This window comes from Astatotilapia calliptera, chromosome 4 (assembly GCF_964374335.1).
Source record: "Astatotilapia calliptera chromosome 4, fAstCal68.1, whole genome shotgun sequence".
Taxonomy (NCBI): domain Eukaryota; kingdom Metazoa; phylum Chordata; class Actinopteri; order Cichliformes; family Cichlidae; genus Astatotilapia; species Astatotilapia calliptera.
In genome coordinates this window covers 2,478,070-2,493,290 of record NC_137425.1, presented here as the reverse complement: position 1 = coordinate 2,493,290, position 15,221 = coordinate 2,478,070, and the positions used below count along the sequence as shown (strand labels likewise).

The 15,221-nt window shown below is 44.2% G+C and overlaps 1 protein-coding gene across 3 annotated transcripts in view; it reads right to left on the bottom strand.

Annotated features, from left to right (window-relative positions):
* Positions 1-15,221, bottom strand: part of LOC113020211 (uncharacterized) — a 36,256-nt gene that overhangs the window by 6,348 nt on the left and 14,687 nt on the right. For all 3 annotated transcript variants that reach the window (XM_026163978.2, XM_080300724.1, XM_026163981.2), the window contains exons 10-38: positions 15,048-15,140; positions 14,896-14,959; positions 14,718-14,816; positions 13,567-13,710; positions 13,148-13,243; positions 12,943-13,061; positions 12,704-12,856; positions 11,447-11,620; positions 10,449-10,622; positions 9,691-9,805; positions 9,411-9,604; positions 8,181-8,302; positions 7,224-7,293; positions 6,956-7,116; positions 6,380-6,488; positions 6,128-6,259; positions 5,838-6,044; positions 5,446-5,583; positions 5,230-5,353; positions 4,667-4,838; positions 4,025-4,237; positions 3,426-3,570; positions 3,061-3,267; positions 2,069-2,173; positions 1,832-1,984; positions 1,467-1,715; positions 1,059-1,271; positions 757-969; positions 155-316 (exon numbers count right to left, since the gene is read on the bottom strand). In XM_026163978.2, coding sequence (XP_026019763.1) covers positions 155-316; positions 757-969; positions 1,059-1,271; positions 1,467-1,715; positions 1,832-1,984; positions 2,069-2,173; positions 3,061-3,267; positions 3,426-3,570; positions 4,025-4,237; positions 4,667-4,838; positions 5,230-5,353; positions 5,446-5,583; positions 5,838-6,044; positions 6,128-6,259; positions 6,380-6,488; positions 6,956-7,116; positions 7,224-7,293; positions 8,181-8,302; positions 9,411-9,604; positions 9,691-9,805; positions 10,449-10,622; positions 11,447-11,620; positions 12,704-12,856; positions 12,943-13,061; positions 13,148-13,243; positions 13,567-13,710; positions 14,718-14,816; positions 14,896-14,959; positions 15,048-15,140 — 4,320 coding nt within the window. The remainder of the gene's footprint in view (positions 1-154; positions 317-756; positions 970-1,058; positions 1,272-1,466; positions 1,716-1,831; positions 1,985-2,068; positions 2,174-3,060; positions 3,268-3,425; positions 3,571-4,024; positions 4,238-4,666; positions 4,839-5,229; positions 5,354-5,445; positions 5,584-5,837; positions 6,045-6,127; positions 6,260-6,379; positions 6,489-6,955; positions 7,117-7,223; positions 7,294-8,180; positions 8,303-9,410; positions 9,605-9,690; positions 9,806-10,448; positions 10,623-11,446; positions 11,621-12,703; positions 12,857-12,942; positions 13,062-13,147; positions 13,244-13,566; positions 13,711-14,717; positions 14,817-14,895; positions 14,960-15,047; positions 15,141-15,221) is intronic.

The following is a 15,221-nucleotide window of genomic DNA, read 5'->3' as shown; positions in this document are numbered from 1 at the left end:
TTCTAAATACTTCAGCTCTTATAGTTACCAAACCTGCTCAGGCAAAATGTGAAAATACATCAAACGTGGTTATGTTTAGGACTTTGTTAGGACAACTCAGCTTCAGAAACGACGAGTTCAGAGAAATAAGAAGTCAATAAAAGAGTTTGCTGACCTGGATTTTGCGGAGCTGTTTGAGCGCCTCGTCACGCCCCCTGCTGCTGGCCTCCAGCTGATCCTCCGCGTCCTTCAGCTCCCCCTCCAGCTTCTTCTTCCCGGCTGAAGCCTGACTTCGCTGCTTCTTCTCCTCCTCCAGCTCTGACTCCAGCTCTCGGACCTGACGGACGCCAAGAGGAAAACATTAGCTGTCTGAAAACTTGCGCTTTTTTCCTAACATGTGCTTAGAAATGTTCTCAGTAAGTGCACTGGCCAGTTTTGTTCTTACTGTTACATCAATGATAGCAAATCAGAATCTTTCTAAACCACTACCTGCAGTCTCCATCCCACCAGGTCTATTTCTCCAGATAAGGAAACAGATAAACCTCACAGTATTCGGGAGAGAGAAGTCTGCACCACTAAAGCAAAAAGCAGGAAGACCTCAAAGTGGAGAAACATCATCAAGTTTAAGGAGGAAGCCAGTTCAGAGAATTCAAACTTCTTCTCCTTCTCAACTCTTAAAGGACCTAAATTATGATGATAAATTCTAAAACTGTGACGAGGTGCGAGTGTTTACAAAATGAGATGAAGTAAAAACCAGCGGTGGCGAGGTTTCCCGACCTGTTTCAGGAGCTGCTTCCTCTTCTCCTCTCCCAGCTCGTCGCGGGCCTGCAGCTCCCTCTCGTGCTGAGCTTTCAGAGCCTGACTGTTGACCTCCAGACGCAGCTTGGCATCCTCGGCCACCTGCAGCTCGTCCTCCAGCTCCTCCATCTGCGTCCTCATCTCCTCCACGATGGCCTCCAGGCCGCGCTTCGCCTTCTCCAGGTCATGCACCTGAAATATAACCAGAAATACATCCACCTTCATCGGAAATACTGACCACGGATAGTAGGAGTCGCTCGTGTCCAGGTTCAGTGTTTTACATTCTTTCCCACGTCGTCCTTGGAGCTGATGAGATCTTCCATCTCGGCTCGGAGCGCCTTCACCGTCTTCTCCGCCTCCTCCAGAGCCTCGTGGCTTTCTTCCAGCCCTCGGGTAAGAGCCAGCACCTTTGTCTCCTTGTCCCGCACCTCTGCCTCCGCTCGATCCCGCTCCTCCGCATACTTACAGGACACAGTGCGCTCCTCGGCCAGCATCTGATGGACATGGAGGACATTAGAGATCACAGATCATTGCAGGCTCAAAAAAAAGCACTGAGAGAAGCTTTTGTGGAACATCTGGTTCCTGGGACAAACTCTCCCGTCTTTAATACGTGTGGAAACAAAACTGGAAAATCTGAAAAACTGATCAGTGGGTAGGTAACTGAAGCAGTCATTGTGGAGCTGCCAGACCTGATCGAACTTCTTCTGCTTCTTCTCCAGGTTGGAGACGAGCTGCCGCTGGCTGTCCAGGTCCATGAGGACGTCCTCCAGCTCCTGCTGCAGCCGGCTCCGGCTCTTCTCCAGCTTGTCGTAAGCGGAGGCCTTCTCCTCGTACTCTGTGTTGGTCGCCTCCAGCTCACGCTGCAGACGCTTCTTCCCTTCCTCCAGCAGCTCCACCGTCCCCGACATCTCGTCCAGCTTCTTCTTGTAGTCGGACAGCTGAGAAAAGTCAGAAGAATGAGAACTTCAGTGTGAGAGAGGATGAGCTTAAGCATTAGGAAAAATCCCAGTCGGCCTTTGAAACGATTGCTTCGGAGACCCGGAGCAGAGCTGACCTGCATGTTGAGGCTGGACACCTGCCTCTCCACGGCCCGTTTGACCTCAGTCTCCTCCTCCAGCTGCTCCATGAGGCTGTTCCTGTCGTCCTCCATCTGACGCAGACGCCCAGACAGATTCAGCTTCTGACGCGTCTCCTCTGACAGCAGCTCCTGAAAGAGTTGGGGGGGAGGAGGACGCTGTTTAGAAACCTGGCTTCATGCATCACAGCATTTAGCAGTCAGGGTGCTCCTCACCTGTGTGTCGTGCAGCTGAGAGGACAGGCTGGAGACGTCTTTACCCAGCTTGATGTTCTTTCCCTCGGCCTCGTTCAGCAGACCCGTCACGCTGTCCAGCTCCAACTAACAGAGAAGAAGAGACGAGAACTGTAAACACAAAGGCTAACGTCAAGCGCAGATACGTGTCTCTTTAAATCTGAGTGTGACTTTTCATGAAGATCCATTTGTTCTCTTTAAGTAGAAGAAGCAGAAAGTTTAAAGTTAACTGAGAAAGCTTACAGCTACTGCTGCCAACCTCTTTATCTCTGATTGGAGTTTAGGTCTTGTTGAACCAGCTAACACAAACACAGCCTGGATATTTAAGACTCTGTTCACATACTGTGCTCCTGATGAGCCTTTATCCTTTAAACCCAGAGACATGGTGGTAACTCAGATTATAATTTATTTTTACCTCAAAATATTCTTTGACTTCTAAATATGTTTGTTTACAATGCTTTATCTTTGCTTTAATAACCAGTTTATAAATCAATATCTGTTTTGTGCATTTTAGATGTACTAGTTTCTCATTTATCTGTAATTAGGATCTAAAACATTTCCAATTAGTTACTTAATCACATTTAAAGAGGAACTATTATGATTTAGGTCAATATTTGAATTATGTTTCAGGCACTTTTATTTCAGTTTGTCACTGATTTCCTTATATGGTCATAAGAAACACCCACAGTCACTCCTCATAGGAGGCGGAGCTTCCCATTTATTGACTGCGTTTGTGTAAGTAAAGCAATCTGGTAGCTAATCAGAGGACAGTGGCCTTTAAAGGAAGATGACGAGCTTGTTTCAGAGGACAGACTCGGGGACTTGTACTCTCAGGCATTCAAAGCTAATTTGGAGAAATCTCAGAATTAAAACATGAAGATGGAAAAGAGTAGAAAAAAGCCAACTTGTAATTATAAATAGCCGACTGATATCTTCCTATCTGACTCACTTCTGTCATTGTTTGTATGGCTCACCGTCATCTTTGAGACTCGCTCCGACAGCTCGTTCTTCTGCCGCTCGCTCTCATTGAAGCGAGAATTTAGATCATTCAGCTGACCCTCCAACTTCTTCTTTTTGTGCTCAACGTCCTGTTTGGCGCTGGTGAGGGAACGCAGGTCAGCACTCAGGTCTGCTGACTCCTTCTCCAGACCTTGCTTGGCTTTCTCAAGACCAGCTCTTACCTGGACAGAAGGAACAGATGCTGAATGAGTGAAAATATCCACCTCTGTCTCACTGTTCTTATAAGGACGTGCCAGTAGCAATATCCATGTACCTAATATTACACAAAAGTATATCTGCACCTCGTATGAATGAAAGTGTCTGACTTTGGTGAACTGACCCGCTTGGCCTGCTCCAGGTGCTCATTCAGCTCCTCCACAGCCTGACTGTGTTTCTGTCTCAGTTCCTGGATTTGGGCCTCATGGCTCCGCCCCTCTTCCTCCATGGCTCTCTTCAACATGGCCACTTCCTGCTCACGTTTCGCCCTGCCAACCATAAACACAAAACATCCGGTAAGATGGTGCAGAGGCCTGATTAAAACAACTTAAAAGCTGCTCTTCTATGCAGATGATACTCTTATTTACTGCAACGTTTCAGATTTGTGTCGCATTAACTGTTATGGATGTTTAACCGATACCTGAAGCTCATTCTTATGTAACTGGAAAAGATTTAAGCATTTTTTTAAACGCCGGACCAATTTCTTTTCTCATCTTTTGGGTATCTTTCTTTGGATTATCTAATTCCAGGGATGAAGAATTGCTGTATATATATTTTCCCAGACACAGATTAGGGCTAGTCTCATGCTAAAAGTAAAATTAAATGAAAAACGTTCAATTTGTGATTCATTAATTTTGTCCTACAGAATATGAATAACAGAAAAATGAGCTTGCTTATCAAATTATGTGGTTCATTTCGAGGATGTATATGGACGACACGGACCGTAATTCCTGCTGGGCAGCAGTCGTGTCCAGACTGTCCTCCAGCTCGGTACGTAGAGCATTAAGCTCCTCCCCGAGGTCCCGTCGTGCTGCCTCAGCCTTCCCTCTCGCCGCCCTTTCAGCCTCTAAGTCCTCCTGCAGCTCTGAGAGCAAAGCCTCCAACTCCCGAATGCGTTTCACCGCCGCCCCACGCTGACTGCTCTCCTCCTCCAGGCTGTGGACACAAATTTGTTGGAAAGGAAATCATGAAGGTTGGAGAAATGTTACAGTTTTTCTATGGTTTCATTCACACTGTTCAATTAGGAGAGAATTTAAACAACTCTGTATCTGCATCTCTTGGGTATGGTGTCCCACAGGGATCATTTTTGAGACCCATTTGATTTCCTTTATATGTGCTTAGCCACATAATTCATGATGTCTCTTTTCAAGTTTATGCTAATAAAACACAAACCCTTCCCCTTTAGATCATCTGACCTGGTACGATTAAGTTCTCTAAACAGCTACATTCATAAAGTTCAAAACTGGATGCACTGGTTCCCTCCTGGATCATATCAAGCCATGTTTGATGGCCTCGCTTCAAGCTTCGACCTGTCAGGACATCTTCAGCATTCATAATGCATCGTCTGTTCATGTTAGTCCTCACCGCTCCTGTGTGGCCTGCAGCTCCTCCTCCTTGGCAGCAAGCTGGGCCCGCAGCTCAGCTAACTGCGCCTGCAGGTCGGCGTGCTGCTCGTGCAGTTCAGCAAGCTCCGCCTCCACCTTCCTCTTCGCCTTTTCCACATCTTGGCGACTCTTCTCTTCCTTCTTCAGACGCACTGGACACAAAAAAACCAAATTTCTTTAGATGTTACAGACACGAGTTACTCCATACTAAAGCAGCAGAATGAAATGGTTGATATTCGGGTTGTCATATTATTTTAATCTTGAGATGAAATATGATATAATGCAATAAAGAGACATTTGCTCTCTGTACTGACTGCAAGGTCAGTTATCACTCCTGAAATAACTCCTTTAACTCCAACTTCACACTGTGAGTTGAAATTTACTGTAACAGCTGAAATCTTCCCCCAGGTTTAAAGCTTTAAACATTTCCTCGGTCCAACATGTGATTGCTGCAACGTCTGCACCGTGCTGTAAACTGAACATGCACCACAGATTTTTATTCAGCTCATGAGCCAAACAAACAAAGACAAAGTGCAGACTGACCTTCGAGGTCAGAGATCATGGACTCGTGCTTGGCCTTGAGTTTGGTTAGATTCTTAGACTTCTCCTCCTCCTCGGCCAGGTTGGAGCTCATGTCAGCCATCCTCTCCTCCAGCAGCTTTCGCTCCTAAAAACAGACGCATGTGAGCGCGTGCAGTGCAGCGTTCACGCTGAATGAAGCGCTCTCTTAGAGCAGAGCGTGAAGCTGCCTCTTCATACCTTCTGCAGCTTGTTGTTCTGGTCCTCCATCAGCAGAATGTCCTCCTCCAGCTTCTTCACCTTTCCCTCCACAGCCGCTTTCTCCAGCTGCAGCGTCTGCTTGGCGTCTTCTTCCTGTGCTATGTGGGCCTCCATCAGCTGCAGGAAAAGACGACGCAAAGTTAACGGACAGAAAATATAAGGATGCAGTAGGAGGACAAGCTTTCAGTGTAAGACCAGAGTTATTATCCATCATTGAGTAAGTTTATACCTGTAATCTCTTCTTATTTGCTGGACTTGAAAGATAGTATTTTAATTAACAACAAGATAAACTAACCATACGTGTCTGTGCCTTACATTGGCGATACAAAAAGCGTTGCATGTCTTGTTTTTGTAATGATAACGAGACAAACCTGTAGCTGCTGCTCCATCTCCTTCTTCTCCTGCTGCAGGGCGTTACTGCGGTCCTCCTCTTCCTCCAGCCGGGCCTCCATCTCGTGCAGCACCTCCTCCAGCTCCTGCTTCTTGGCCTCCAGTCGCACCCTTATCTCCTCTGCCTCAGCGCACAGCTCCGTCTCCGCCTGAAGCTTCAACTCCAGCTGCGCCCGCTCCTCCATCAGCTATAAACACCACAGCGAGAACATTTACTCAAAATGACTTAACGCTCAGATAAAACCCAGATAAAAACCCGAGTTTGTGTCACCTGGGTGTGCTTCTGGGTAATGTCCTTCAGTTCAGCCTCAGTTTTGGCCGCCACCTCTTTGGCGGCCTTCAGCTCCTCCTCTTTCTGACCCATCTCCTCCTCTTGTCTGGTCACCTGCAGCAGCGGCTTGACCTGAACCACAGACAGATGAAGCAAAGTTTGTTCATCTGACCTAAATAAAAATGTATTTGAGAGACATTTAAGAACAAATATGTCCTCTGGTTGGATGGTGGTGTGAACTGTTTGAATCACCTTAGTGAAAAGCCTCCACCACTGCCAGTTCTTGAGCTTGAGGTAGCAGGCGCAGTTCCTCTGGATGACCTTCATGGCGGTGAGCTGCTGCTGACGTTTGCTGAAAGCCCTGAAAACACATGAAGAAGAATCAGACCTGCAGAGATCACAGACTGTAAAGAAATGATGCATAACAGAAGACAACGTGGAAGCAGCCTACACACGTATTCTTTCTAATGGCCAGCAGGGGGCACTGCCTTTCAAAGTCTATGGGATAATGACCCTACTGCTCACTGGATTTATGACTTTGAAAAACATTTTCCTGATGAGTTTATGATCTTAATCACTAGTTTAGAGTCTTCTTTAATATGACATAAGGTTTCTTAAAAAAATTCTGGTCCCATTTAGAGTCAAATAATAAAACTGGTCATGCTTTAGGGCACGGAGCCTTCTGTTGTTTAAACCAAACAAAGATTGTGGCAAAACATCAAACTTGAAGCTTCCAACAGGACTTCTCTGTTATTTCCTGATGACTGCGTCTATCATGGGCCCCGAAAAGTAGAGGAAATGACTTCTGGGTCTTAATGCTCCACCTACTTGCGGCCCAGGAAGCCTCTTGCTTGCGCCTGGAAGGCGATGATGACGACAGTCAGTTTGAGGTCTCGCTCCTCTTCCAGCTGAGCCAAAACTCCTGTCCTGAAGAACATTTTGCTTTGACCGATGCGATACAAGTTAGGGTCCAGATCCAGGTGCTTTACCTGGAGACGAGCAGAGGAATGAACCCTGCTTCTTCCTTTTCACAGTAAATTAATATTCAAATAGCATAAATTTGTAAGCATTAAACGTTTTACTCCATCGAGCTCACCATTAAACTGCAGGCCTGTTTTCCATCCATGAAGCCTTTAGGGATGGCATTGGCAGCCAGGATCTCGTACCTGCAAACAGCACATTACCGGTGAGACCAAACCTACTACTACATGAAGTACTCGTTCCTTAAATGGGTTATCGATCGAAGTATAATTGCAAAGCGGTCAAAGAATATTCTAAATTGGAAGATATGAGGTCCCAATTCACTCTAATCTCAAACACAATCTGCTTGACACTTTATTCCCGTACCAAGCTTATTCATTTCCTTTCTCGTGGGTAAGGGGCAAGCCCATTAAAATTTAGTTTAGATGCAGATCACCTTCACGTAACTGCAAAATATAGCAATAAGCTAGCAATGAAGAAAAACAAAATAAGATAAAGAAATAGAAAAAACTCTTGTGTTTTAAACTCATCCAATTTTTGATCTGAAGGAACTTTTCTAAAAGAGGAAGAAGCATCTGCCTTCAGTCCAGAGTGAGGAACAACCAACGAAACCTGATCACAGGGCCTCAGACTGTGGGCAGGTGTCCATGGACTTATTTGAATATTTAGTAATAGCCATAGGTACATGCAGGTAGCTGTGGGTTTGTGAGATGTGTGTCTGCTGTGGGCTCTCACTGCAGCTGCATGAGTAACTTTTTTATGCAGGAATTCTTTTGACATGCCAACTTTACACAGCAGCTAATAATATTCCACAGCTGACAAGTATTTTTAAACAAAAGCATTTACATGACACTTAAGGCTCACAGTTGGTAGCATCTCCCATTAAACTTTTACAGAAATAAAAACATTCTGAAGAAACAATGTTTTAGTCTCAAGTGAGATACAGAATTGAACATCATCTGCATACAGTGGAAGCAAAAATCTTTAAAGTCGTTAGCATTCAAACTTAGTATTATTATAAAGGAACTATGATACTGTTATCAGTATAAATGATCTCAGACATCTCCCTCACCTCTGCCTGAACTCCTGGAACACAATCCGGTTTGGAAATCCCTGCCTGCAGATTCGAATCCCCTCCAACACTCCGTTACACCTCAGCTGCTCCAGCACCAGGTTGGAATCCATCTTTCCAGCCTGCACCACAGCAAAAAGCCAACAACTCCTCAATGAATTAACAGACTGTCTTTTATCTCGGGGTTAGAGTCAGCTAGGGCTGCCACAAACGATTATTTTGATAGTTGACTAGTCACCGATTATTTTTGCGATTAGTCGACTAATCAGATCATCATCCATTGGACGTAAAACTACAGCTTATTGCACCAGCAGCATCTGCTCTTATATAACTATCATTAGCTTACAGCTTTAAGTGTTTAAGGTCTGTGCTAACTAAAAATAAAGACAAGATGATAGTTTATTAAATTTTAATGAAGTTTGCAGATTGTTTTGGTGAAGTTTAATAAACTCCTTGCTATCTAAACTATAACAGGACACCGGAGTATATTCTCGAGCATCTCACACTTCTGATAATCAGCTGTCTGCTTCACGTTTATTCAGCTGTGTAAAAACTATAACTTTAATCTCAGCCAAACCGATTTACTCAGGAACAAATAAAATACTGAAAAAAGCCAAACAACAACATTTCAAGTTATCTAAGTGACTCATATATCATGTTTAACCTGAGTAGCGAAAGACTGCGGTGGGTTTGAAAACGATCTGCCGGGAGTCCGGTGTTCTCACGGCGCTAGTGACCTAGCCCCCGGCTAGCTATCAAGCTAGTGGGTAACAGACGTCTCCGAAAACGTCGGAGCGCTTTTGAAAATATGCGGTGTCTTGATAAACTGAGCAGATATTTGAGGTTTACACAGCTACATTCTCCCTGAAAATATGTTAAACGTTTATTTTGTGACCCAGAAAGAATAATAAGAGTAACATTAAAACTAACTAGCTGCCGCCATTGTTGGAAACTGAGCTGGGCTGCGCTATGAATTCTGGGACACAGCTTCTTCTTCTTCTTCGGGGTTTAACGGCAGCTGGCATCCTTGTACATGCAGTGCTGCCATCTTCTGTTTCAGTCCGTTTTTACACTCTTAAATCCTGCTACTTATTCCTGCGTCTTTGGGATCTTACAAAGCTTCAAACGACGCGTCGATTATTAAATTCGTCGTCGACGATTTTGATAGTCGACGTAATCGTGACTAGTCGACTAATCGTGGCAGCCCTAGAGTCAGCTATAATAACCTACCCGCTTCTCGTGGTTTGGAATGATGCAGCGGACGAAGTTGGGCTGGGTGTTGTGTAACGTGGTCATCAGTTTGCCCAAAGACTCTTTGTACAGCTGACCCACAGTGCGAAACATGCCCTTCTTGGATTTGGTGGAACTGGGCGCTGAGCTCTCAGACATCTTGGTCATGGTCTCCAGACCTACAACTCGATCCACTGACATGGAGAATAAAACAGGAAAGATTTATGACGACTTTTAATGCCCTGCTTTATGTTATTGCTCTACTGTGATGACGACTCACCGTCTTTCCACAGATCCTGAATGAAGGCACTGGAGGAGTTGTTGAGCAGAGCTGTTACGTTGTCATTCAGAGGGTCCATGTTCTTTGTCAACCAGTTGGCGGCATTATAGTCAACCTGGAGTCACAATTTTTAAAAGAAATCTCAAAATATTTAAATCACCGTGCCCAAAATCATAGAGTCCATTGGTTTCCACTCAGCATTTATCATACACCTCACAAATATACACAGTACTTCCCTGGATCTAGACCAGCGGTCCCCAACCTTTTTTGCGCCACGGACCGGTTTATGCCCGACAATATTTTCATGGACCGGCCTTTAAGGTGTCGCGGATAAATACAACAAAATAAAACTAGTACCGTACCGAAAAAAAGAAAATTTATTCATAACACATGTGAAAAGACCAAGGAAAACAGAGTAAACGATAAAAACGATAACAAAATAACGCTGAAAACCGATAAAAACCCTGAAAACCAGACATTTCACACCTGAGCCTCAACTCTCGCGGCCCGGTACCAAACGACTCACGGACCAGTACTGGTCCGAGGCCCGGGGGTTGGGGACCGCTGATCTAGACCATTGAATTGGTTGTTGTTTTCAGAAAAATTGCATGAGAGAAATTAAAATCACATCAATCAAGAGCAACAGAACCAAACAGACCCTCTGTTTCACTGTGAGTCATTTTTTCTTAAGTGTTTAAATATTTTTCACAAATGCAAAGTTTTACAGATGACTGTCCGTCTCGGGAAGCTGTCCTCACCTTTCCAGCGTAGTGCAGGACAGTGAACATCAGTTTGTCTTTGTGCTGTTTGGGTTTGGAGAATTTAACGTGACCAGTGTGGGTGTTCAGCAGCTTGTCCACGAAAGAAATATCAGTGGCTTTGGGGAACCAGCACTCCTCGTCCAGCAGGGCCAGGATACCCGGAGGGTTGTTCTGGAAGAGAGTGTCGGATCCACGGCTCAGTTTAGGAGAACATTTTTACAAACAGTTACTTTTTGATCAGTGTCGAGTACAGGGATGTTTAAAAGTCATTCCTATACAGGCAAACATCCTTTATAGCAGTCCTGATAGGAGCAAAGAGAACGCAGTCCCTTCCTCAAAGACCTCGAAAAATTAACCTAAAATTATCCCCATATGGAAAAGAAATAGTAAAAACTTATATGTGATTACTCGTGAAAGTGGCCACTTTCTCATTACTTTCATATATTGTTTTAGTAAGTATCCAAAACATACAAGTTTCATTATATAATTTTTCAAGGGATCTTATATCTGTTTTCACACTTATATGCTTTTCATACAAGTTTCACACAAGACAGATACAAACTTTATAAGATTTATATATATCTTTTCCATATGGGTTATTGTTGGATGTTTGGGAATAACATGATGGAAAAATATTTAAAACACATACTTTCTTGGTCCAAATCTTCTCTTATCATTTTGTTTTATCTGTCCAGAATAATCTTAATTAGATAATCTTGTTAAATTTAAACCTTCTTGAAATTGATCTGTTAACAATCTTACAGAAAGATCTCTTTGCTCACTCTTCATTTGTTAAAGACCGTGAATGTTATCTTAATTCATCAAATTGCTTTTGTCCTGTTCATAAAATAAAGGCAAACTTTGAGTTATCTTTCAATTAATCCTTCGTTAACTTAGATGCCATATTTTCTTCTTTTGCATTTATCAGTTGTGCAACACCGGCGTAGACTTTATTGTTATACATGTTAAGTTGCTTGTGTGTGTAGCTGTCTGACCGGCCTCTCGATGAGCTCGATGCAGGGCTGCAGGTCGAGGCCGAAGTCGATGAAATTCCACTCGATGCCCTCCCTCTTATACTCCTCCTGCTCCAGGATGAACATGGTGTGGTTGAAGAGCTGCTGCAAACGTTCGTTGGTGTAGTTGATGCAGAGCTGCTCGAATGAGTTGTCCTGTGGGATCGAAATTCATGATTAAAAACTGACAAAAAACACAATTAAACTTTCATACATCCATTTTCCCAACTTATCCAGGTCACAAGTGCTTCAGTCTAAGGAGAGACTCCCTCAGGTGCTTCTGGGGGCAGTCCCAAGTAAACCGGCATAATGTCAGATGCCTGAACCATCTCAACTGTCTTCTTTCAATACGGAGGATGATTTTCGAGAACGATGATGATGACACAATGATTCTTTTTTTTTTTTTTGCAAACGCCCTGTTGACTCCAGAAAGTTCTATCAGAAAAACTTGTCACCCTCAGCCCTCGATTTTGTAGAACAGACCAGTGAGTCTGCACAACGATCCAGGTAACTGGGGAAAAAAGACCCCAAGACTCTGAAGCTCATTCCCAACCAGTGTGGTCAATCCACCATTTTCCAGTTAAGAACCAGCGATAGAAATGCTATATCTCATTTTGGCCACTACAAAGGAGGCTGCTTGGAGCTTGAAGCCAGAAGAACCAGAGACCAACCAACCCTCTTCTCTTCGTCTTTCATTATGAAGAGGACACGTGACAGGGTGGGGCCTCATTATGGTTGTGCACACACTAAAACACCCATAGAAGGGGACACGGGACTTCTCCAAGTCTATAAAACACGACTGAATTTCCTCGAGAAGATAGAGAGCTGGACCGGCGTTCCACAGAACGAAAATCTCATTGTTTCTCCTTAGTCCTCCACCAGGAGTGGGCTCTCCACCCTTATCTGGCTAAGACCCACAGACAGAGGTCTTAATTCTCATTTCCACCACTTCTCAGTTGACTGAAAACCAGCTAAATGAAACAGTGACTTCCAGCTTACATTACTCCGAAAAACGTATCAACAGGGCCTGAGGTGCTCTCGGCAATGGACCTCGAGGGATGCATACCCTCAAATATCCTCAACAGGATAAAGAGCCGGTCCACTTTTACGCAACTGCAAACCTGGCTGTTCTTCTTGAATGATTAGTTCGACTGACTCATAGGAATGACATGAAACATTTCACTGTTTCATGTCATTCCTATGACACACACTAAAAGTTAGTTTTTAGGAATCAGTTACCTCAAAAATCTCAAAGCCGGCGATGTCCAGGATGCCGAGGAAGGATGACGACTGCCTCTTACTCTTGTCCAGAGTCTTGTTGACTCTGGCGAGGATCCAGCGAAACAGACGCTCGTACATGGCTTTAGCCAGAGCCTCGATGGCGAAATCAGCCTAGGAAGGGAGATCGAAAGGACATGAGATTGAAGGCTGCCGTCTTCTGTGTTTAATTAACGAGGTTTGGTTTGCTTCTCGGGTACCTGCTGCTTGGTCTGAGCCTTCTGCACCACCTCCCTGCCCACTTTGATCCTGGGCGTGAGGATGGCGCGGGTGAAGTCGGTCACATTGATGCCCTGCAGGTGACACACCTTCTGCGCAGCTGTGAGTCGAGGCAGAGAGGAGGTCAGACAGGTGAAGATGCTCATTTACAGAACTGGTGATGGTGCTTTTTTGTTTTAAAGTTACCGGTGTTGTCGGGCATCGTCGCCTGCTCGTTGTTCCTCTCCTTCTCAAACTTGATGTTACCCAGCTGGAGCACACTGGACACCACCTTCAACATGCCTGCAGACAGGAAAAGGAAGAGCAGGAGCATCAAACTGATTCAGATCAAATATAACTTCTTATGTTCCACTTATTCTTTGATAAGTAGGGTACTTCTTTAACTAAAAAGGGGCATCAGAAGCATGAACCTGGGTTGCCCCAACACCTCAGAATTAAATTTGGAGGTGATTTCTGTCTACTTTCTTATAAAAATACCCCCAAACCCCAACTTTTCCTCATTTAAAAATATCCTAAAGTATAATTACAGTCCTTTTATTTTGTAGGCTTGAATAGGAAGTCTTGCATAAATCGTTGGGAATCTTGTCATTACGTGGTCTCTGTACCTAATCGCTCCTCCTCAGTGAAACCCATGATGTCCATGGCCTCCAGCGTTTCATCAAACATCTCGTTGTCCTCCTGCCCGGGGATCTCCACGTGACCCTCTATCAGGAAACGATAGCTGCTGAAGTCCTCCAGCAGCAGCTCCTCTACAAACAGAGAGAGAAGACGTTACGCTGACTGAGTGTAATCCGTGCAGTCGCTACAGAGGAAGCAGCTGGTTTCCAGCATCATTCACATAATTTCATATCTACGCTGACATCAATAGGGCTGAAAATGAAGCAAAAACTGCTGTTCCGTGTTAAAATGTTCATCTTTACAGCAGAAATAAACACGTTTACATCCTAATATAAAAACAGTTTTGGCCTCTATGGATAGTTTCCTCTTTTATAACATCTCCAGGAGTATATATTTTTAAATAACTGATCCATCTGGATTTTACTGAGGCCTAAAGTTTGGGGTGTGGCTGCTTTGATGGCCAACTGTGCAGACAGAGTCCAAACATGGTTACAACGGTGACATCACATCTGCCTGTCGTCGTGCTACGATGGGTAAAAACTGCAGAGTGGACAAAGATGGTCCAGCTACAACATTTGATTGCTGATGATATTATTGACTGAAGGAAATGAATGAAGGCATCTTTCTTTTTGACTAACAGCTAACTTGAACACACTGTCCACCTACACAGATTCATTTATGTTCATCTGCATGCAAACTCTGTCTCAGTCGTTGGATAGTAAACTTGAAACGTAATAGGATGTTTTCACAGTCTTTCAGAGATGATCAAGTATCTGAATCATACAGTCTGTAGATCTACTCTGCACTCTTGCTGCTTGTAGCTCCTCAAAAGCAGCACCGAACTTCACCCTTCAAAACACCAAAAGCTGATGGATAATGTCACGGTGGCCATCAGTTATACACAGTCTCATTTGACTGAGACATGACTCGCAATTTAACAAAAACATCTGTTATGACTTTCTCAGTCAGGCTCTGATCTGCAGCATCTGTTTTGCAGCATGAGCTTAAAATTCATATTTACCAATAAATTATAGTTATTACTATGTTATGACAGCTCCCATCTGACCCCAGGATGGTTTAAAAATGTCAGCTTGTCCCTTTAAATGAAGGATTTTTTCCTGTGGTTTGAGCTGCTCACCTCTCATCTTGTCTTTGGCTCCAGCCACCATGTAGTAGAAGATGTGAAAGGCTCTCTCGGTGTGTGCCTGTCGAATACAGCGAGACTTCTCCAGCAGGTCTGACCAGGATTAAGAAGAATGACCCACTTATTTAATGCTTACATTAAAAAAGGAAAAATTTAACTCAAAGTAGGATACAGGTGTCGATATTCGCCCCGACGATGTAGCCGGTCACATCAAAGTTGAGTTTGATGAACTTTCCCTGCGAGCAGAGAGGACGACAGCAGCTTTAACTTTATATCACAGGTATTTTTCCATCTCTGCGTTGACAGACTGAATGAAGTTCTTACAAATCGCGAAGAGTTGTCGTTCTTGATGGTTTTGGCGTTTCCAAAGGCCTCCAGGATCGGGTTCGCCTGCAGCAGCTGCTTTTCCAGCTCCCCCTGCAGCAAAAATGAGGTTAAACAGCTAAAAACATCTCTGCTTTTAAACAGAACAGGTCATGATGTAAGGCTCACAAAGCT